Source organism: Ricinus communis, chromosome 4 (genome assembly GCF_019578655.1).
Source record: "Ricinus communis isolate WT05 ecotype wild-type chromosome 4, ASM1957865v1, whole genome shotgun sequence".
Classification (NCBI taxonomy): Eukaryota; Viridiplantae; Streptophyta; class Magnoliopsida; order Malpighiales; family Euphorbiaceae; genus Ricinus; species Ricinus communis.
In genome coordinates, this window is record NC_063259.1 from 20,750,509 (window position 1) to 20,774,479 (window position 23,971).

General features: G+C 31.6%; 2 protein-coding genes across 4 annotated transcripts in view; both read right to left on the bottom strand.

Annotated features, from left to right (window-relative positions):
- Positions 1 to 5,273, bottom strand: part of LOC8283925 (KRR1 small subunit processome component homolog) — a 28,107-nt gene extending 22,834 nt beyond the window's left edge. For 2 of the 3 annotated variants that reach the window (XM_048373323.1, XM_048373324.1), the window contains exons 1-4: positions 3,538 to 5,273; positions 3,313 to 3,421; positions 3,162 to 3,234; positions 2,972 to 3,053 (exon numbers count right to left, since the gene is read on the bottom strand). In XM_048373323.1, the coding sequence (XP_048229280.1) occupies positions 2,972 to 3,053; positions 3,162 to 3,234; positions 3,313 to 3,325 (168 nt within the window). In that variant the 5' untranslated portion in view covers positions 3,326 to 3,421; positions 3,538 to 5,273. Of the gene's footprint in view, positions 1 to 2,971; positions 3,054 to 3,161; positions 3,235 to 3,312; positions 3,422 to 3,508 lie in introns of all 3 variants that reach the window. The other variant, XM_048373325.1, reaches the window with a different exon arrangement.
- Positions 5,274 to 17,626: 12,353 nt separating this feature from the next.
- LOC8283903 (alpha-glucosidase) lies at positions 17,627 to 21,999 on the bottom strand. Its single transcript, XM_002529834.4, has 5 exons — positions 21,273 to 21,999; positions 20,140 to 20,846; positions 19,762 to 19,992; positions 18,948 to 19,594; positions 17,627 to 18,857 (listed from the first exon to the last, which is right to left on the bottom strand). The coding sequence occupies exons 1-5, from the start codon at positions 21,488 to 21,490 to the stop codon at positions 17,973 to 17,975; spliced, it is 2,688 nt and encodes an 895-aa protein (XP_002529880.2). The 5' UTR covers positions 21,491 to 21,999; the 3' UTR covers positions 17,627 to 17,972.
- Positions 22,000 to 23,971: the final 1,972 nt, after the last annotated feature.

Consider the following 23,971-nt stretch of genomic DNA (forward strand, 5'->3'; position numbering starts at 1 on the left):
TATAATTAATTAATAGGAGTCCGGCCACCAAAACTGCATTATTTTTTTCCGACACCGTAACACTACATATCACAATTTATTACAGACAGTCCGACATAATATTTATTTCACAACTGCATTATTTCACAACTACATCTATAATTGATAATTAGCAACAATATTCTCTAAAATTATAAAATTATATCATAATTTTAAGGTCCAAATAAAATTATACCGAGCCGAAAATCTGAAATCCTGCGCGTCCAGAAAACACCGGGATCCAAAAGCAAAGCTCGACCAACGACCTTTACTCCGAAAACTCACTCTACTTAGCTCAGAGAGTTAAACTCGACTAGGGCAAGTCCTAAATTTATATTTTTATATTTACCTTCTACAATTTACTGTGTAAGAATTTTCGACTTGGATAAATTCTATCGAAAAATTGACAGGAACCTCCCTAAACACGGACGTTACCCTCGTCGTAAAACGGGTCCAGAACCTGCCAGAAAATACTTCAAATATTTCAACAATTTATTTAACGAGAGTCGGGTCACCAAGACCTCATTATTTTTTCCGACTCTGCCACACATCACAAATCACGACTATTGGCAGACGCTCCGGCAATTTATATTTTAATTAACAAATCTTCACAATATTTTTCTAATGCTTGAATATAATAAATAATTATACACATAAATTTTCTCAACAAACTCTAAAATCTACGGGCTAGAAAATTACCGAGACGCTTGATCACTCAGTCGACTCGCCTCCAGCCGCCGGAGTTCGATCGACGATCCGAATGAGCCTACGGACTCAAAACAATGCGTTGATGATGATTTCAGCTTTTGATCTTTCGATCTGACCCCCGATCATCCGGAGAAATTACAGACAATCTCGGCTATCGATTTTCAAACGGAGTCTGATCTCCATGAAATTAGTGCCACTAAAAAGCTTAAGCTGAGGAGAGTCCGGAAATGCGATCCGATCATCCATCCCTCGCCGAAACTCATAGGAAAAGCCTAAAATTTCGGCTGCCTTCACCTCGCCAGAACTCCTTCCTCCGGCCACCAAAACCGACGCCGCTACTCCCAAAAGGAAGCTCTCAACTCACCGATAAAAAGAGACCAACCCGCCGCCATCTACTGGAATGCCCGAACTGCCCTTCTCTTTCTTGCATCGTTGTCGCATTGCCGCTTCCGCTTTGCTTTGCCGACGCAGGGCGCCCGATGGCCCCGCCATGACTCGCACCTTCTCCTCCTCCTTCTCTCTCTCCTCTCGATTCCCTTCCTTCCCCTTTTCTTTTCTTTCTTTCCTTATCGATATTTAGCCCCTCAAGTTTTCTTCTTTTCCATTTAGTCCTTTAACTTTTTAATTACTAACAATCTCGCCTAGTAAATTTTTGATTAATCCTCCAATTTTACTTTAGCTTTTTGATTAAGCCCCTAACTATTTAATTTAGGCCAAATTAAGATTATTAAAAATATAGAATTAAATATAGAATTACTACTTAATTACCCTTGCTTTTAAAAGTGATATTACCAAAATGTCCTTACCGACACATTTAATTATAAAAATACCAACCATATAAATTTCATTTAAAACCCCAATTTAAAGCAATTATATTTTTAATCCTTATTCCAAAATTAATTGTCAATTTAATCCTAACACTTAATTAAAATTTGCTATTCCCTAATAAATTCTTTTATAAAAATATTATTTACTAATTCTTTCATAACTTTTAAATATAGAATTTAATTTATATACTCATATAGGAAAAAATTAAATGACCAAAAAAACATTATTTATTGCCCAAAAAATTTGCTTAATTAATTTCTTGAAAATTAAATTAATTAGATATAGAATAATAACTCTCTTATTTTTATCAAGTATTGAAATTCTATTTTAAATCATCCCAATTAAAAATAAAGTAATATTAATTTAAATAGAAATTCGTTATTAATTATTACTAATATTATTATTATTATTAAAAGAAAATTCTCGGTATACACCTAAATCTAGGTGTCAAATTTATTTTATATTAGCATTTTAAAAGTGAACACAGATATAAAGCGTGTAGGAGGAAGATACCTAAGAAATGAGGTACGTTGGTACCCAAAATCAATCCTAACGGGAGATACTTTGGTACCTTAGCTATTTATCTTCACATGTAAGACCAAATTTGAGTCCTACATTATTACCTAAATTTAGGTGTCGGATTTATTTTTATATTAGCATTTTAAAGTGAATACAAAATATTAGGCGTGGGGTGATCACTCATAAATCGTAAGTTGATTTTAATTCCTTAGACATGCGTGGTAAAAGCCTATAAAACCAACATACATAGAAGAGGAGAGGAGAAAAGTTCCAGAAAAGGGATTAAGGAAATTGGGACGATTAAGGGAAATTAATTACAACCATGGCTTAAAAAAGCCTCAAAACAAATTAAATAAATAATTAACTAAATTAATCCTAAAAGTCTAAAGAAAACCGCTTAGAGTTTCTAAACTGGATAACTAAATCCTGTCACTATGAAAAAATTTAGATTAAAAAGGAAATTAACAAATAAAAGTACAAATAATCAAGCAAATTATAAAATAAAAGAAATTAAAAAATAAAATTAAAAAAAAAGATTAAATATAAAAAATAATAATATTAAAGCTATTGAAAGTGAGATATATGCAATATATGGGATATGCAATATATGGATGAGATACAAAGATATATATATGCACCTATTCTTAGAGAAAGTTTTTTTAAGAAAAACCTTTACATAATAAAAACTATCAAGAACGAGAGTTTAAAGAAGAAAAAAAGCGCTTAACAAAGAAAAATAAGTATATTACTTAAAAAATGAAAAAAAGAAATATAAAATATGCAACAACTAACAAGAAAAATATTTGCAATAATTCAAGGCCTAATTTAGATATGCATTAACCAGATGAATCTGTAGCTGAGAATTTGTATTTTTCAGAGAACAGAGTTTCTACCTTACCTTAGTAGGTTGTTGTTTAAGTGGGACTATTGCGTATGGTTTCTTTTCTTTCCTCTTAACCTTATTCTGTTTCACATTTTTCCTGAGAATGTTATATTTAAGTCAATAAACAAAAATGGAAAACATTTTAAAGATCAGGAAGTTACAAATGCCTGTATAAGCATAAAAAAAAATTAGGTAGATATCATACTTCTTAATCTTTGGAAGGAACCTACCCCAGTTCTCGTTTTGAAGTGGCGGATCCGTTTCAAGCTCACGAGAATCTGCAAGAGAGGAAAGTCAAAAGAGAGGAAGAGAGTTAGCTTTTCGTGAAAAACCAGAAAAAAAAGATCTTGTATTACCTTGATATACCATACTTGATGCAGTTTATTCTGGATTTGCAATCTTCCACAATCTTTCTGACTTGTTTTAAAACCCTTTAAACGAAGCCATAGCAGCCACAATGTTTCCCTATTCAATTTCAAGGATGATATAAATAAAAATCCAAACAAGATTGATTTAGCTTGAGTATCAAAATTACAAGGATTGTCAATTAACATGTAGCAGCTTGTCATAATCTCACTTGCCTGCATCCAATAAATGGTTAAAGATAAGCCAGTGAAGCTTCCATGTGCTCCCTCCTCTCAGGGTTCCATTTTCCAGGTGGGAGAGGGGATTGGAATAGCTGGGGTTGGGAAAAAAATACATAAAACTAAGAAATTGCACAAATCTTCAAAGTGGAAGAATTTGGACCCACAAAATGCTGCCTTAACAAATCTCTCCTGCGGGCAATACTAGAAATATCTTATGCCACTCGCTCTTGAAGACTTAACTATCAAGTTATTTGCAAACAGCAGATAATAAAGATATACATTTCAGGCTAGTTTCTAAAGAATGATTGAAGGAAAAAAAAGTTCACTATAACTAAACAAGTACAGACGCTTGAAAATTATAGAAGACTTAAAAGAATATGATAATAGAATTGATAACTTAAATAAGGAAAATATACTTGAAGCAGTAAATGAATATCTTCTTGCGGACCAATTTGCCAATCTTGATAATGTCGCATTGCATCTCATTATGCAGGATTTTGATTGCCTATTAATTGTCACATCAAGTAACACAATTTTTGAAAAAAAAAATAATGAAACCACCATATAAAAGAAGGTACAAGATTAATAAAAGTGGTACTCTTTCAGAGCAGATTTCACCATTGGCCACACTTCTTGCAAGTATTTTTTCTGTTTAGTTACCAAACAGAAAAATATAGAAGTGCTATATTCAAACAACCAGAAAGGAATAAAAGGGAAAACAATTAGTTACCAAATCGATCGAGCTGTGCGTTCCCGAGTTGGTGGCTTAAATACAATGTGTGATCATCAACATGCTATACCAAGAGTTGTTGCTGGCGTCGACAGATCTTAGAAGCTGGAGTTCCAGGTGTTCTGACTGTCATCTTTCTATTACAATTTGCACTTGTCCTCTGATTGAGACCAAATAAAAGTACAGAGATATTGCCTCTCACAGGAGAGAGGCTATGGAATTAGTGTTTTGTCTCTAATCTCGGTGTAGAAATGCATCACATAACTTAATGAAGATACTAAAGGAAACTAAAAATCAATTTTGATGAGCAATAACAGAAGTAGATAAGCAATCGATACATCGGCTCAAATAAAGAAATCAATCAATCATAATCTGTTTTCAATCGCAAGAAAATCTAAGAAGAAAAAAGAAAGAAACAGCCTCTAATGTAACAAAACAGCACCAAAAGAAAAGCTAAAGAAAAAGAAAAAGGGTAATAACAGACAGACAGAATTATTTCGTAAGTATAACCTGCCATTTCAATTTACACAAGGAAAGATCATGAAACACAATGTTTCCTTCAATTTATAACCATTTTAGGCTTCGACCTTCCTTAAGGAAATAAACTCAATAAACAAAAACAATATTCACAGAAATCTCAAGATAATAAGAACAATGCAAATCTATGCAGCAAGCTTGTCAAACAGAATCACAGAGAGAGAGGGAGGAGTGTTTAGAAGAGAGAAAAGAGAGGGAATGGCTTCAAATGATTTTGCAGGTATTTTTAAAGAGAATTGTCTATCGAAAGAAAACGGGCAACTAATAGCTTTTGAATTTATGATCCCTAACGGCTAGTTTTTTTTGTTTTTATTTCAAGGGAGAAGGTGCATTTTTGCCCTTGACCATTAGATTAGCCCCTAAACTACTTTTGGGCACAAACTATCAAAAATCTATTATTGACATCTCTTTCTTCCAACCTTTCTTTTTCTTCTAAATTAGAAAAAACATATTTAATAACAGAGAATACCAAAATTTTGCGGCATGTTTGGTGCAACTTTTACTTGAGTCATCCGAGAAGAAAAGAAGGCATTTGAGTACAAAGGAGGCCTGTACGACAGATAGAAAATATTTTGAGCAACATCAATTTGGAAACTGAAATCAGTAGAGCACCAATAAAACAAAAACAATCATCCAATGAAGTAAAACGATAACAATTCAGTAGAAGCGCTAATTTGGCAAATATTTGGTGTTTATCTTAATTCAGTAGAGTCGCATCATCCTCACGATCTTAGGGAAATCAATTCAATAAACAAAAATAATAAGAACGATGCAGATCTATGCAACAAGCTTGTCAAACAGAATCAGAGAGAAAGAGGGAGGAGTGTTTTAGAGAGAGAGAGAGAGAGAGAGAGACAGGGGGGAGGAGTGTTTAGAAGAAGAGAGAAAAGAGAGAGAATCGCTTCGATTGATTTTGCAGGTATTTTTGAAGAGATTTGTTTGTCTTTCTCTTTAATGAAAGAAAAAGGAAAATTAATAGCATTTGAATTTGTGAGCCCTAACGGCTAGATTTTTTTGCTACGTTTTATTTCCCATTCGAATAGCTTGTCGTTAGCGTGTGTTTTGTGCTGTGACCAATAGGATTTAAATATTGTGAGGCCTAACGGCCCAACCAACCTTGGCATGGTGATCCTTTTTCCCCTTATAAGCAAAACCATGAGATGCAAAATCTATTCGAGGTAGGCAAGTTCGTTTATGTTTCACAATCGCATTTTCTTTTTATTTTTTTACAAATTATTTTTGGTAGCTTTTAAGCATCAATAATCTAAAAAAACAAAAATGAAAAGCATAAATTATTTCACATATTTAACCAAAACGCATTTAATTATGATTACAAGTCATTAACTGTTTTATAGCAGTATATTTTGAATGTAACGAAAAACTGTAAATTTGATGAAGTGAGCAAAAAATAGTTAAAAAGTATAAATGATAGCTATGTCACTTATATCTATTTGGTATCTCAACTAAATAATCATAAAAAAATAGTAATTTAAGTAACTATTAATAAATCAGGCAATGATACATTTATATTTTTCGGTCATTTTGTGTTGATGCAGCAACCAGATTTTTTATATAGCTTTCACGTTCCCACCGACCTATACATAATTGATCATAATAAACTTAAAAATTATAATCTTCCAAACACAAAATTGCAAGGCATGAGTTCAAAGTAGAGCAACTAAGAAAATGTTCAACATCTAGGCAGGATTAGTTGTGATTATTGAGTTGAAGTACGAAATGGATATAATATTTATAATTATAGTAGCATTTATGTATTTTGCCCTTAAAAATACTAATGGTTGATTATTGTATATTTATTTCAGAACAAATGAGTCCTATTTCTCCTGTACACACAATTTGCTAAAGAATATATGTATGCATATCTTTTTGGACCAATTCATAATCAATACATAACGTACTTTCAGAAGCTGCAGATGTTGACTTGCATCTGCTCGAAGAGAGGGTACATTGATGAGGAACAGTTCTGCTAGCTTAAACAATTCTCTGACAATCTTATTCTTAGGATATTCTAAAGGAAAAGCACGGAGCGTTTCTGATCATTAGTATACACCACAAGGTGCCCTTTCTCAACTGTATTTGATATGCTACAGCATTCTGCATCTGGACTCCCAACAGTTCTTAGTATTGGGATTTTTTTTTTCGCTCAACAGCTAGCTTCTGCCATTTCCTTGCCAATATGAGAAGCTTCTTTGCAACATGTTTGATTTTACAAACACTAGGGTATTGAGATGCTCAATGACTGCCCAATAGGAAGTGGGGAGGGTGTGGCCAAAAGGCCTGCATATTCTTGTCTCTCTCTAATGAGGGATTAAAGATTTTAATGATTGATTAATTCTTAATGTAAAAGGAGATACTCTTCTTTACATAATTCAAGAAACATCTCATTGTTAAGATACACCAATGGAACCACAAATTAGACAACAAAATGACCCTTATCAGCAAGCAATGTAAATTCTCTTCGTGTTCCTTGCTAAACCAATCATTATGTTAGTAGCTATTGCAAAAAAAGGTTGAGTAGGAATGCTCCATGCATTTTTCATTACAGACATAACCAATTCAAGAATTTATCCTTTTCCCCTCTCATCAATGTTTGGAACGCTAGACAAGAAACAAGTGACAAGCAAATTAAACACTAACCGTAAGCCTGAGTGAAATAATCTTGTACTGCACCTCAAACAACAAAACAAGAAAAGAAGTGTACAATCTTGTAATGCAGCTCAAAAACAAAAGTGTACAATCTCGTACTAGAGTAGCTTGGTTGAGCACAAAAGAGAAAGCAGAGGAAATCTCAAGAGTTACGTTGTTTTATGAAAAAATAACAAAAATACCTCTGTATTTTTATGTTTTGACATTGTTACAATCTAGTTTTACTTTTATACGTTATTTTTTTTCTTTCACTTCTCTGTCGTTTTTGTTGTGCTCAATTTAAAAAGAAAGTTGGTTTTAAAAGGCACTTGTCTTGCATGTGACATTGTCCAGAGTTATGTAGAGCATAGGTTTTCATTGATATTTGGTTTATGTGTAACGTGTTTGGTTATCTTCAATTTCTTTTCTTGAAGAAGATAGAAAATATTAAAAATTAATTTTTTTTGAAAATATATATTATAAATAAAAAATAAATTGAAATTAATAAAAACTTAATTAGATTTTCAGCAAATTCATTATTGGCATCACTAAACAATATGTAGAACAATGGACATACCCTAACGAAACAAGACTAATTTCAAAAAATTGTTATTAATATTATTAGTATATAGTTATTACTATATATAAATATAAAACATAATAATTTTAGAATGATAATAATACATTTTTATCTTTTCACAATAAATAAATAAGACTCTAGTGAAACTCATTTTTATGTCAATATATATATATATATATATATATATATATATATATATATATATATATAAATATATATATATATATATATATATATTATTGGACTCATATATCTTATGTTAGTGTAACTAAATTGCAATGTTTTCTTCTTCTTTTTTTCTAATAATTTATTTTGGTTTATCTATGTTGTATTTTCTTTACGAAAATTATTTATTTGATATAATAAATATAATTATATTTATTTTTTCTAGTAAAATTTTCATATTTTATTTATACTATCATCTTTATTATTTTTATATTTCCTTAATTTTTTTTAATATGGATCATATGATATGAAATAATATTTTTCAAAGTCTTCAACCTACTTTGTAATTAAAGTGTTTTGATTAAAACAAAATCTTTTCCTTATTTTATTAAAAATATTTGATACACTTACTCTTACTTTTTAATAATGGCTACTTTTAATTCTGTCAAAAAATAATAATAATCATAAAGTAAAGAATTTAAAAAGGAAGGTTTAATATCATAAATATAAAACTAAATGTGAGAAATTTTTATATAATTCTGTTGATAATTCAACTTTTCTTTGGAGAAAATAATATTTCAATTTTAATAGAAATTCTTTTCGATTTGTCCTTAGGATAACCTAGGAACTAGAGCGTATAATTAACACAAAAAATAATGGCAATACGATATTTTAATTATTAGGAATTTTTTAAATTTTTTTAATATATATTTACAATTAATTTAGAGTGTGGTTGATAGAATCTTTATAGATGACAAAGCATTATTTAAAAATGTACATTCAAAATTCTAACTCGAAACCTTAGCTAAATTAGAAGTCACATTTATTATTTAATCTATTTGACTTTGAATGAAATTTTTAGCATTTGAGCTTGCTTGGAAGCCTATTTACAGTCAAAGAGTCTGAAGAGAAAAAAAATTACTAAAGGACTATTTGGATTAGAAGAAAATGCCCATTAGAAGAAACTATGATATTAAGGTGAAAACACAAGATCATTAATCAGTAGCCTCATTTTTCAGAAAAATAGAATCATCCAACAAAACTGCTTTTGTTTTCTTATCTTTAATAACATTGGAACTTAAGATGATCTCTTGTCTAAATTCCATGCTCCTAGTAATTGTCTTAACCCTATTGATTTGCACAGGAATGCTTCCAGAGCTGGGTTTTGGGCGCGGTCATGTAGCACAATTTCTGATACAGTAGAAAAGAGAAAATTTAAACAAAAAAACTGATATTAAGGATTGATGATAGGTAAATCTCTGCTTATTCAATATAAAATGATAAAAATAATACAGATGCTATTTCTTTTTCTTTTTCCTTCTTGAGTTATGGAGGTTGTACAAACTTTAGACTGAAAAAGAATACATATTAGTTCACTAATAGAAGCTTTGGCATGTCACTGATTAGGTTTAAATAGTTCATTATGCATAAGCATGGACAGTAGACATATTTTGAGCAAGAAATTGTGAGATTGCAAAAGTATTTGTGTAACGCCCATGTCTGATATGGATGTAACTGTCGCATTATGTTATGAATTCAATTCATATATTTGTTTTAATAAATGAAAAACCCTTAAATCTTGAAATATATTATATAATGAGACGAGATATGAAATGCTAAAGAAACGAGAATAAAAGATAAATAAACCAGAGCAATAACAAATAAAAGCCATATACTGAAAGATCAACATATACGAAAGTAGCATTTCTTTGGTTTGATTTAAAGTTTGGCATATTGATTATTAGGGCCTTTGGAACGAAGCTGTTGTCGCCCAGAAGAGCCATGACTGTCGAATGCTAAAATTTCTTAAGAAGCTGAGCTTTTCGAAGAACACTTTATGAGTATCAACTGAGTCGGGAAGAAACAGATTTATAGACAAATAGGTCTCTTACAACTTGAATATTATTATAGTTTTTTTTTAATATATATGGTCAACACAATTTTAATTGGTCCAGTCTCTTTTTCGCGTATATACATTTTCAACGCAGAATAAATATTCAATTTTTACGTGGCTTATATTTAATTGCATTTTGGAGGTACTAAATACTTGATCAATTATAATAATAATCTCTTCCTTTTGATACATTTCACCCTAAATGAAGCGACAAAAAGTTTTTTTTTTTTAGAGCAAAAAGTCTTTAGATTTAAATTTTTTCTTATTTATTAGGTAAATTTTTATTTTTATAATGAATATAAATCTTCTATTGTGTAGTCCACAGTATTAACCCTCTTTTTTTGAAATATTCCTTCCTTGTATTAAAAAATATTTTTTATACTGATTAGCCTGTTATAATAAAGGGATTAATAACTTAATTTTTTCAAGAACTTGCTGCCAAAATTATGCCTGCTCACCATATGACAATCATATCGTGTAAGATTTGTGATTCATGTGCAACTGCAGATTAAAATCAAGAGTCCAATTCTATGGTCATATTACCTAGTCAATTGGGGCAAATTATTAGGTGGTTCGCAGACTACTGTGTACCACGTGATAAAGGGACCTTAGTACGTGTGGAGAAAAATGTCTCGGCTTTTTTCATTTGCTATTTTTTTAATTATTGATAAAAGTTAATTATAAAAATTAATATTATATCAAAACTTACAGTAAAATTTTTTTTGTATATTTATAATATTTCTCTTAATCTTTTCATACATTAACTTAAGATTTTATGTGTCGAAATAAGTACGCGTATCAATATAAAAATTTTATATATCAAAATATAGTAACACATGTCAAAAAAATTTCATGTTTTAGTTAATCGACATAATTGTTAATATTTTTTTTTTATTTTCTCTATTACTCAGAAAAGATTAAGAATCGATATATTTTAGACAAATGGTAAAATAAATTATTTATTAAAATTAATATAATACAATTTTAAGAAGTCTTCATATACTAAAATTTTATATTATAAGTAAATGAAACTAAACTTTTTCTAACAGATTTAACTAATTACGAATTTCATCAATATATAACTAATAGTTCTATGACCAAAAGTGTTGTGTTTTTATGGACATCAATATTTATTATTCATAGGCCAATATTTATTATTAATTGTAATGAGATTTATTTTTTATTCCGTCATATTTTAGATGTTCATTATTTTAATGAAGAATGTTCATCATTTATGATCTGCATGTTTATTAATTTATTCTTATTAATTCAATAGTTATAGCTTTATATATGTTTTTTATATCACTGTGAAATATTATTTTCAGATGAAAATGATATTGATTTCTTATGCATTGTTTTTATGATGAATATTATAATTTTTTTTATGATTCACATAAGCATTCATAATTTATATGCATAATATTCAATAGTTTGTTAATAGATATTCATCATTGATGAACATTATTTTCATTAATTGATTCAAAAGGACATATATAATGTAGACATAATACAAATTGTTAGTAAATAAAATAAAACATCAAACTAAAATTATACTACAAATATTTATATGGGGTATAAATATTTTTTCAACAAAATAAAATTCAAATAATGAATACTTAACGTTTAAACATTGAACATTCAATACACATATAATGAATTTCAGTTCGGATTTAATAAATATAAATTATTATTCTCAGATATAACAACTCATCAACTAGAATGCCAATTGATAGATAACTCCCAATTAGAGATATTTGAACCCAAATCCTCTGTTGAATCTATTTTAAACGGTTTGAAGTCAATATTTTGTCAAACGTCTTTGTTTCAAATCTAATTATTACTACCTCTTTGAACTCGCTAAAATTTCCTTTTCTTTTTTGGTAAATAGAAATGAGAACTAGTATTAAGAGGGGCCCAAGGCCCAAGGCCTAAAAAGAGTACTAAAGAAATACAACATGAGTTTAGTAATTAAACAAAATGCATAATACCCAAAAGGGTAAAAGTTTGCCCGCATAAAGTCTTCCAAACCAACAAACATGGGCTTATTATTCCACAATAGCCACGGCCCATAGGCTTGGAAAGACATAGAAAATTACCATAATACCCTGACCTGAAAACCTCCCTTCCAAAGGTCTCCAACGTCATCTTCATGTGTTTCAAACACATTCTGTGCATTATTTTCATCATTTGATTCCTTTTTCTTTTGTTGTTTTTTTGTCTTCCTCATCACCTAGTATAAAAACTCCTTATTAGTTCATATATGATGCAAACCTTCTTTGGAAGAGAAGATTACTCGCCAAGATCGATACTTATAAGGTTTGCCAAAAGATATTTGCGGAACTATCACCCTTATTTATAAAGAAATAAGATCAATAGCTACAATGGGATGAACTTAATTAATCTTAGAAACTAATAAGTTAATAGAATTAAATTAAGGTAGAAGTGAAATCAAAACCTAAACAATAAGCTTTAATCTCAAGAACACTTAAAGAATCTCTTTAAGCAAAAATAAGGTTTTCTATTCAATCAAAAATCTATTTTATGCTTCTGCAGAATTATATAACTCTATTTATAGAGTTTAAATAATCCTAATCCTAGAATGACTAGGATATGCAGCCAAGACTCCTAAATAAACAAAACTTGAAATACAAGAGTAGCAAACTCCTATTTTGACTTGCACTTGTTAAAAGAAGACTCCTATTTTGATTTGGATTTTGACTTTGAATATTCAACCTTGGACTTGGGCTTTACGTTTGGGCTTGGATTCAACATAAATAAGATATGATCTTCATGTCTTCACGTTGGGCTTTAATCCATGAATGAAATACAATTAATCAAAGTTGAATCTCGGTAGGACTCCTAATTGGATTAGGATTCCTAATGGAAATAGGATTCCTTTTGTCGCTTGAACTCTTGATGTCATCAGGACTCCTTGTTGGATTAGGATCTTTAGTAGAATTAGAATTCTTTGTTAAAGTAGGATTCCTTGTGCTACATGGGTTCTCATCAATATATGTCATTGCAGGCAGAAGTAAATGAGAGGAATGGCATACTTATAGGCAGTTTTTCCCTCCTCTGTTGTTGCCTTGTAGAAGCACCAATACCATGAAACCTCTTGTTGTGGCCCTTAGCACCACAAACTGTGCATGTCATCATAAAGCCCTTCTTGGTGACCTTGCCATTTTTTATCAAATCCTCCATCTCATCTTCCTCTAACCTTCTCTTTTTAGCAGGTCTGCGTTTTCTAGGTTTGATTGGTTGGAGGGGTAAGACTGGTGAGGCAGTTGCCTTGGGCCAAAATTCCTTACTGGTTGTTGGGTTAAGCAAATGGCTATAGCATTTTAGGTATGTTTCAACCTTGTAGTAGTCATGTATATAAAATTCAGGGTTTTCATTATTATACCAAATTTCACATACAGCATGACAACAAGGTATTCCAATTAGATCCCACCTCCTACATGTGCATGTCATTTCTTATTTATCAACTATAAACTGTCCCCCTGGGCCAACCACTTGAAACCTCTCACCTATAGACCACTCTGTTGTAAACATCCAGCAAAATTTTTTGGACTTCTCTAGTTTTTTCAAGATCTTAGGGAAGTAAGCAGATGCCACTCTTTTCATAGCATCCTTGTTCTTATGTATCATCTTCATTAATTTTTTTCTTATAACCTCATTCATAGCTATCACACCCTTGGTTCTAGCATCTAAGATAAAATTGTTAAAACACTCACATAAGTTGTTTAACAACATGTCACACTTAGCATTAGTCCTAAAATGAGATCTAGACCAGTGATGAGGAGGGATGCTATTCATGTAGTTATGTCCTTGATGTGATGCTGATGCAAACTTCTCTATTATCATTTGAAATATTTGGACATAACTTGCCCTAGCAGCATCCAACACAAGTTCTTTTAACCCTAGACTATTAAATTTCTTTTTAAAATTATTATGCACATGTCTAACACAAAACCTATGTTCAAAATTAGGAAATAGTTTTTCGATGGCAAGAATAAGACCTTATTCCAAAATAACAACACACAATTAATACTATTATGCCAATCAGTCATGAAAATATATGAAGGAATAGAAAAGGAAATTGTGAAGAGTATTTACCTTCTGCCTGTCAGTCATGAACACCCAATGATAACTGTTTGTTATCCCCAAATCTTCAGCCAGCAGCTCCAAAAACCATTTCCAGTATTGCTTGTTTTTAACACGCCATGCCACTAGATAGATGCAGTCATTTGCATCTAAAGCAACAGCTGTGAGAAGCTGTCCTTCAAATACTTTCAGCCAACACCCATCCAAAGATATGAAAGGCCTACAAAAACTTAAATCCTTCCCTCAATGCAACAAAGCACACATACATATTGTTAAAAACACCTTCATTTTCTAATCAAAAACTATTGTGCTTCCTAGATTACTTCTCAACAGTTCTAGCTTATAATCATGAAGTCTAGAAAGTTGTTCTGTCTCATCACCATTGATAAATCTCAAAGCAGCATTTCTTGCTCTCCATGCTTTAAGTCTGAATACATCAACACCACAGTCTTCTATTACAGCTTGTATGATCCCTTGAATTGCCCAACTAGGATCAGCTATGAACCTTTCAACATAATGTTAAGCTATCCACTTTGCATTAACATGCCTATTGTACGCCTCTCTTAAACATGTGTGAGTGAAAGAAGCTGACTTGATCTGCACTATTTGTTTGTCTGTGTTCATCAGGTAAGCCCAAATGAAGAACTGACATCTTTTCTTGCATTTAGCCTTGCATTTCTGCCTTGTATTTGGACCAAATATTACTTGGTTTCTACTTTTGATTGATGAGCTCTTAACAACATCCTTGAATTGTTTGAAGGAACTGAATAGCATTCCAATCTTGAAGTTGAGATTCGCCATGTCAGTCTCCTCATTAAACACAGGCCACATGTGCTTTCTTGAATCTGCATCACTGTCTTCAGATGAGGAGCATGACAACAGCTCATCTGATGGAGCATATATTGTGGCATCTGTTTCTTCAGATAACTTCTCAGTAGGTTGCCTAGCAGTTCTAGAACCAGATGGTTTGTCCCTCTCAAGCTCCTTATCAACAAACTTATCAAACATGGCATCATCATTAACATCTTCATCCCTCAAGTCATAATCAGAATCCACAAACTTACTGTCCTCTGAATCTGCATCACTATTCTCCTCCTTATAGCTGTCATCATCCATATTTTTCACAGCCTCATCCCCAACTTCTTCCCCATCTTCTTCCCCAGCTTCTTCCCTAGCTTCTTCTATTCTTTCAAACTTATCCCTATTAAATATATGCATCAATTTACAATCCTCCACATATATTGCCATTTCTAAAGTATCACTATCAGTTTCAAGGCTTCTCAATCCATCATTCATACTCTTTGTAGGATCCTTCCACATAATAATCTTTGTTTCAGGTTTCATTCCTAGCTCTCTAGCCATTGAATCTATTTCTATCTTAGACATCTTATCTAAACTACAAAAATCAACAGCTCCTATATCCCATAGCTTAGGGTGACCTCTATCATCAACTCCATAATCATGCCAATACAAACTGAAGTACTCAAAATTAGGCACTGCAAAATAAATTAATTAAACAAACCTTAACTACTTTAAGAAAAGCAGTATTAATAAATATCATCAACATTCAACCAATAAAAAGGATTTAGAGAAAACCCTAGCCCCCTGTATTATTAACTTCCAAAGAAATGCAGCATGCATTACGCATTCAAAGATGCAAATTTAAAATGGATAGAACTTCAGTTCTTTTAATAACCACAGAATAACTACAGGCGTGCTTTTACTTACAGTATACTGGTGGGTCTTCGGCTTTCTTCCTTACTCGCCAGTCAAGTGTCATTGCTTCCCAATCTCGCAATATGCAGCTACAGTTCTATAAAGAAACTATGAAGTAGAAGGTCAGAGACTAGAGGCTCGAAGAGTGTTGACAATGGAGGTAGAAATAGAACGGTTTAGGTTGATTTGTGAGGTAAAGTGGTTACTGTTGGGTTAGCTTATAGGAGGAAAACAATTTGTCTCAATTATTTAGCTCAATATCTCTTAATTTGTTAATTGTTGACTTGGATAAAGTAAATGACTCCGCAACAGATGTGGCAAGTGGTGTGTGGTCCTTTATAAATCCGGCGACCACATCAGCAAATAACTGCAGGATTCCTCATTGGTACTGGCGGAAGAAACAGAAATAATAGGAGGGGTACCAAAAAGAAATAAATTGAAGGTTTTGTACCAATTGAATATAAATGACTAAGGTTTGGTACCAGCGGGACATTTAACCCACAAAAAACACAAACGAAACAACTAAGATCAACATAAAACCTAATCAAACCAATAACAAACACTAGATAAACATACACAAACACATAAGAACAAAAAATAAAGGAGATTGGAGCGAGTTTCCGGTGACAAGAACCACTAGAAACTAACCCTAGAGGAAAACCCAATCTAGGGACTGCATATGATAACTTTGTAAAGAGAGAAAAAGCTCCTGGAGAGTATGTCAGACGACAAGTTTTTTTAAACTCGCCAAAATTTGTTTCTATTTTATATTATAAATATTTTATATGTTTAGATAGATAATAAATATCGCACTTGATAAATAATTATTCATATTAATAATATTTGAATAATAGAGAGAACATCTATTTACCGAAGAAAACAAATGAATATGATAAGTTTTTATTGAATAATATAAAATAAAAAGACAAGTATTTATAGTAAATCAGAAGTAAAAAAAAAAAAAACACCAATGAGGAAAAAGAGAGAGGAGAGGTATTTGCATTTATAATTTAATTTGTATTTTTCTGACACATATATTTCCAAAGGATATTTAATAGGTTCAGAAAAACTTTGTTTCTTGTCAAAATTACCCTATATTGATTAGGGAAACTACCATTTTTATTATTTTCCTAAAATATCCAATTTCTAATTGAAAAATATTTCTTATGATATTATACGAATTCTTTTAATAAAATAAATTCCTATGATATTTACAAATCATTTTAGTTAAATTACAATTTTTTTTTTTTTTTGCACCTAGAGCAGCTTAAATTATAAGTGCCTTTACTCTTGAAAAAGGGATAAATAGGGATTAATTACTTTCTATTTTGCTATAGAAGTGTACATAATTTGATGTATTTGAAGATCATCATCATCATTTTTCGTCCAAATTTGCATTGGGCTTAACAGATGTTCAAAATTAACAGTTGGGTTCTCTGTAGGATGAGTTAGTGCTCAGAATTGTTGAACTATGGAGTCATTGCAAATCTGAAAAGCACTAGTATTATGAAGTTATTGTCAATATTTTCGATCCTAACTAATAACCGATATAATCCTACATTAACCATTTGCAATCTTAGGTTTGCTTTGGATGTTTGATCCTGAATGCTCCTGGCAAAAATATACATGTTTTAAAAGAAAATGCGTGCCAAAGATACCTGAAGCTCAATAGTTTTCACCCTTCATATTCCAACTGTGTGACTCTGAAATCAGACCAATACAAGAATTTTTATCCAATTTCCATGGATGGACCTATGTTCTTGTACAATACAATGGATGTAGCATCACAGATATATAAATATGTCTAATCCAGTCAAATTTAACATACTTATCTTAGGTCTGCAAAAACTTTCCAGGAAATGGGAACAGCTCTTTCTTGGCTGTTCAATTACTTGCAATCTATTTCTTAGAGACCTACTGATATATTTAACAGAAAGAAACTAATTAAGTCAAAATACAAACTTCAACTAAGATCAGTTCTAGAAAATTTTATTCTAAGCAAAGGGAGGAGCTTATCTACAAATTGGGCTTGTTTATACCACAAATCCAGGGCACTTTCAGAATTGCATTCCGAGATCCAACTTGAACTCCTTTCCTACTGGTAATGACAGTCCTGTTATTTTAACAGTTCGAAAATGTTCACTGCTCTCTGTGTAAGCCTCTGGAACTGACGCTTCACTCAAATTTGATCCTTCTGTTATGTCTATCTTATGTGATTTCACATCCTGAGCCTTCTCCAATCCTATGAAGGTCACCATATCTATTATCAGATTCTGACTCAATGCATATCTTCCATTCTTAACCTTTGATTTAAGCGACACAGTGTCCCCTTCTTTTTCACATTTGAATCTGACAAACGTCCAATCCTTTCCCCTTGCCATCTCCAATTCATCTTCACTATCTAAGTATAGCTCCCCGGTAGTCTGCCCATTGCTGTTGACAGCCACCAAGAGATGGAATGGCGTCTTTCGAGCAACTTGGGTTGTCATTGCTTCCCCTTGCATAGCCAAAATAGTACCTTCCTTTACATGAACTTGGGGACAATCAGCTGGTGCATCAAGCAGGACATACCTCCCTGATTTCACACTGATCGAGTCGGAGTAGTTAAAGAGGCTAAACCAGTTCCCTTTAGGGAAGTATACGTCCATTGCAATCACATTTGCCTCTACTATTGGTGATACCATCACACCCTTTCCAATCAAGAACTGTGAATTGATCTCATAAGTGTCGACATCTTCAGGGAATGAGAAGAGAAGAGGCCTTGCTATGGGCGTTCCTTTTGCGTGCGCCTCGAACATTAACGTATAGAAGTATGGAAGTAGTCGGTAGCGAAGACCAAGAACCTTCCTAGCCGATGCAGCAACTGAGTCCCACAGATAGAGCTCCTGACGGATAGATTTTACGTTCGAGTGATCTCTTGCAAACGGATAAAAAGCACCTACCTGCATTTGCACAATTCCTTGTTAACAATTGCTTACATTCACAAGACAGAACTGAATTATACAAGTGAAATTGAAGTAGTTGCATTTTACCTGAATCCAACGGCGGCAGAGTTCTTCAGTAGTATTACCCGTAAAACCGCAGATATCAGCACCAACCATTGGTATTCCAAAAAGTCCGAAGTTCAGAATGGATGGAATTGAGTTAGCTAAATCATCCCAAGTGGAGGCAACGTCTCCTGTCCAGTGAGCTGCATACATTCCAGAACTTACAAAAGTAGATCTAGTGAGTACAAATGGCCTTTTACCAGTCATTCTAATCAAGGCCTCATGAGTTGTTCTGGATTCCAACAGTCCATACAGGTTATGGACATCATATTCTGTAACATTACCATAATGTAGACATGTTGTTGGAATCGTCTTATTATTAAGTGGCCTCTGGCATCCTGCATTGTTAATCTGGTAAGGAGGATTATCAAGAGTAGAAAGTGGAGTAGGGTCAGAAGTATTGAAGTTGGATAGCTCATTCATGTCAAGCCAAATTCCATCAGTATGTAGAATATCTCGAAATCTCTTGATTGCTGCATGCCAAAAAAAATTTGTTCTTGGGTTCAAAAAGTCAGGGAAGTAGACTGATCCAGGCCAAACTTCTCCCAGGTAAGGAACACCATCACGTTGAATGTATATGTCAGCTTTTAACCCTCTAATATATGTCTCATAGGTATTATTAACACCAATACCTTTGGAAAAGAAAAAAAGAACAAAATAAATAATTCAGATACATTGTCTTTATATTGCATCAGGAAATTTTAAAGGTCCTGCAATTAAGATGCAGACATTTGACCATGAACTGCCATTACTGGAAGAGTATCAGCTCAAAGGACCTTCGGGTTTAACTGGGACTTACCAGGATCAACAATAACCACATACTTCTGACCATTCCTGTGAAGATTGTTAACAAGATTTTGCATTCGTTTCACAGGAAAATTAGTGGGATCAAGAGTGAAATCCTTGTATGCATCCATGTAATCAATATCTGACCACATCACTTCAAGAGGAATGCCATGTCTTGCATAGCCATCAACCACTTCCTCAATGTCAGCAGTGTTCTTGTACCCATATCGACATTGGTGAAATCCTTCACAGGGAAAACAGAGAAAAGGGTGAAGATATAAGGAAATAGACATTAAAAAGGTCTCGAGCTACGTATTGTACTAATCATTAACATAATTCTACTATCACTTCGAAGTAAGGAAATTCGTGCATTGAAAACTATGGTACTTACCAAATGACCAATAAGGCATAGGTGTAGGCCTACCAATAAGCCTTGTGTACTGTTCTATCACCATGGCTGGCGAGGGTCCAGAGAAAAAATATAAGTCAATAACACCACCTATGACCTTGAAAGTAATCCTATCATCTCCATAAACCACGTCCATTCCATTGCTGTTCAGCAGTAAAACCCCATTAGTTGATCCTGCAGGCACTCTGCCATCGTCAGAGGGTGATCGGACATCCATATAGAATGGGTGGGATCCATAAAGATTTTGATCCTTAACTGAACTTGCAATGTCAGCATTCCACAAAGTCAGGGTCTGATTAGGCTTTAATTTAAAGGTACTCTTTGTGTGCTCTCCAAGGCCATAGAGGTTAGACCTATTCTGAGGAAGTGAAGATGTAAGTTGGATATACTGGTCCTTAAAGACCAGCAAAGTGCTTGGATCTCCAGATTCCGCAGGGGATGCATCAAAGAGAACATCGCCAGTGGATTTGCGGGTAATGGAGAAGCCAAAAGGGTCAGTGTCGTGGAGGGTGAAAACAAGGTCTGAGCTGGGGTTGGAGAGGACCAAGTTTGTAACTGAGGGAGGGTGTCTCTGTCCCATTAACCTGTGATGGTGGTACATGTGGCGGTGAATGATTTCTTTCGGGATTTCCCATCTCTTGTTATCAGAATCTGAAATTCGGACTCGGAGACGATCCTTTGTTTCGAAGCTGCATCAGAATTTGAGCATGTAAATGCATCAATCACTTGTAAAACAATAGCAGAAATATCATTTTGACAGACTACTGATTAACAACGGCAACGGCAACAAGAAGAAGGAAGTCCTGTTGAGTATCATATCAAAAAGGAGAAAAAAAAAAACAATAAAAGGGAATTCAATGAACATGAATATCTAACTGATAATTGATGGTTTAACTATAATCACAACAATAACAAGAACAATGATCACGAATATCTTACTGGTATAACTACAATCACAACAATAACAAGAATTACTGGTGCACTATAATCATAACAATAACAAAACTATAATGATATTGAATGTCTTACTAACAATAAATATGATCGCAACAAACAAACAAAGAATTGCAAAAGTTGCAAAAGAGAAAATAGAAAAACAATGAACAAGAACATACCTGGCAAAAAGATTAAGATTCTGAATATCAGGTCCATAAACAGAAGAGCTCTTGATCAGGGTAAGCTCAGCTGCCAATGACTTGCCTGGTAGATTATCAGTAACATAATCAACCCTGTAACCGTAGCCGACTGGTTGATCGAGTTGGGCATATAATGACAGAGGAATTAAGCAAAGGAGGACAGAGATAAAGAAGAAGGAGCGACTGAATATCGCCATAACTGTGAAGTTATGAAGATATTAAAGAACTTATCTCTTTTATATCCTAAAAGAAACAACACAGAATAGAACTGCTCTTGCAAAACTCCACGAGAAATGCGACTACATTTTAGCTGCACACTTTATATTGCTATAGGATTTTCTTGTTATGTAGAATACTGACTTCTTTAGATTCTTATAAGGTATTATCGGAATATGTATAATTAATTATATTTAACTAGTATATATATATTTTAATTTTACTTGCGTCTTTAATATAAGATATTTTTATTTTCTTTTTTATTATTTTTGTTTTTTTCTAAAAAGATAACATTTGATCATAATATATAATGAAATTCATGTAAATAATAAAGTGTGTAATTATTTATCCTGTTTTGATTTGCCATACTAACTTTATAATTGCAATATTATATTTGTAATTATTAAATTATTATTCAACAATATGTATCAGATTTATATAATGTACGAGGCACGTATTTAAATCTTCATAAAACGAACAACTATCATGCTTAAGTGACATGTTCAAAACTTGGTAATGCTTAAGTCTAAATTATGTTTCTGGTCAACGTATAAAGGCTAGGATCCGTTTGAAGATAAATAAATAAAAAATGAGACAAAAACAGAGTTTGTGCAGTGTTTTTTTTTTTATATCAAAAACATCTTCTTCTTTTTTTAATCTTTTATCTCTTAATGTAATTCATTATAAATTAAGAAATGATATTTTTTTTATGTTTATTCTTGTATGAGAGTGTTAATTCATACATTTTTATAATTATTTATAACCAAATTTAGTACTAAAAATTAATATCTTTATCGAGAAATCCTATTTAATTGTTATTAAATTTTGGAACTCGTAGACTTTTGGCCCATTATTGAATTCTTTACCTATAAATAAAAAAATTGTTAATGATGCTATAAATGAGAATGCAAGTTGGTCCAAAAGCAGCTATGGTATTTTCTAAGAAATTACAGCATATTTTAATAAAGCGAGAAAAAAAGTATATAAATGAAGAAAAAAGAAAAAAAAAAAAAAAAGGTATGGATATTGAAGCATACTTTTATGATGTAGAAGTCAGCAATGTGTACTCACGGGACGTAGAGTTAATTGACGACCAAATTAAGAATAAAGAATATATTAAACTTATAAATTTAAAAATATCTTTTTAAGAATAGAACACAGACAAAATCATACATAAATAGATAGGCAGCAACTAGCTAGTCTACCTCAACACTCCAATTAATCAATTAATAGATTTGCGCAGATAGATAGCTAGCAACTAATCAATCTATGTCGATACCACTCCAACAATTAAATATCAAAATAAAATAGATTTAAAGTCTATAAACCTTATTCTTAGAATAGAATAACAATCTTTAGTCTTTAGTCTTTAATTTTCCAGTACTCTCTCCGTCTTTCACTATTCTTTGGTTATCAATTACATTCCTATAAGTCTTTTGATAATGGTAATTAATTTCTCAAGCTTTTTAATTACGGTAATTTAATTACTAGTTCATGAAAATGGCTAAAAATTACTACAAACAATAATAATATATTATTATTATTATGGTTATTGTTATTATTATTACAATTTTAACCATGTTGTTTCAAGATGTCGTTATTATTTGCATAACTTTTATATAATTTTAATAATCAATTAATTTGAGAATTAAATTTAATTAAATTAAAAATACAATATACAATATACTAAGTTAATAATATGTAATTTAAAACTAAAATGAAATTTGAATGAAAAGTAAAATTATATAATAATTTATAAAGAAAAAGTACACAAAAAAACCTGGTAATTATGGGCTTTTTCACTTAAGTTTTGTTGTCATACTAAAGTTTGCGACTTCGTTTCTCTTTCACTTCAGTATTCTTCCAGCTAATATTGTTAATTTTTATGTTATAATATTAGTAAATATTTATTTTTTCTCTAATAGAGTCATTTTTAAAGTAATTTGTTATCGAATTGATTAATGAGATACTCTTAAATATATTATAAATTTATCTGAAATTTTATTTTATATTGTTTCTTGTAAAACTAAAAAATATATTAATTTTATGAGTCATAAGTTCACTATAATTGGTTGTATGATAATCACTTAGTAAAAAAATTTATTATTAAATTTCATATTTTTATTGATATAAAATCATAGAATTTTAGTGATATTATCAAGGGGGCACTAGAGTAGAAAGAAAATAAAACTATAAATTTTTTTTTAAAAGTAAAAGTCACATAATCATACCTTACTTCTTGTGCTTTTTTTTTATTTTATAATATAAAAAAATATAAAAAATGATGAAAGTAATATATATTTATTCTGATTTCGATTTTGGACTCAGAACTAAATGGGTCTTAAATTAATAATAAGAATAAAATTTATGGTACATGGGGTAAGAATTTATCTCGGATGCTTGAAAATCAAAGAAACAAGTTAAGTTGGATTTAAAAAAATTTACATTTTAAATACGATATA

Bases quoted from the DNA above. Each gene is read 5' to 3' on its own strand.
- LOC8283903 (XM_002529834.4), bottom strand. From the start codon at position 21,490: ATGGCGATATTCAGTCGCTCCTTCTTCTTTATCTCTGTCCTCCTTTGC. The intron at 19,993-20,139 runs GTAAGTACCATA...TTCCCTGTGAAG, and splicing joins TATGCCTTATTGGTCATTTG to GATTTCACCAATGTCGATAT. The intron at 19,595-19,761 runs GTAAGTCCCAGT...TCTTTTCCAAAG, and splicing joins TGTGGTTATTGTTGATCCTG to GTATTGGTGTTAATAATACC.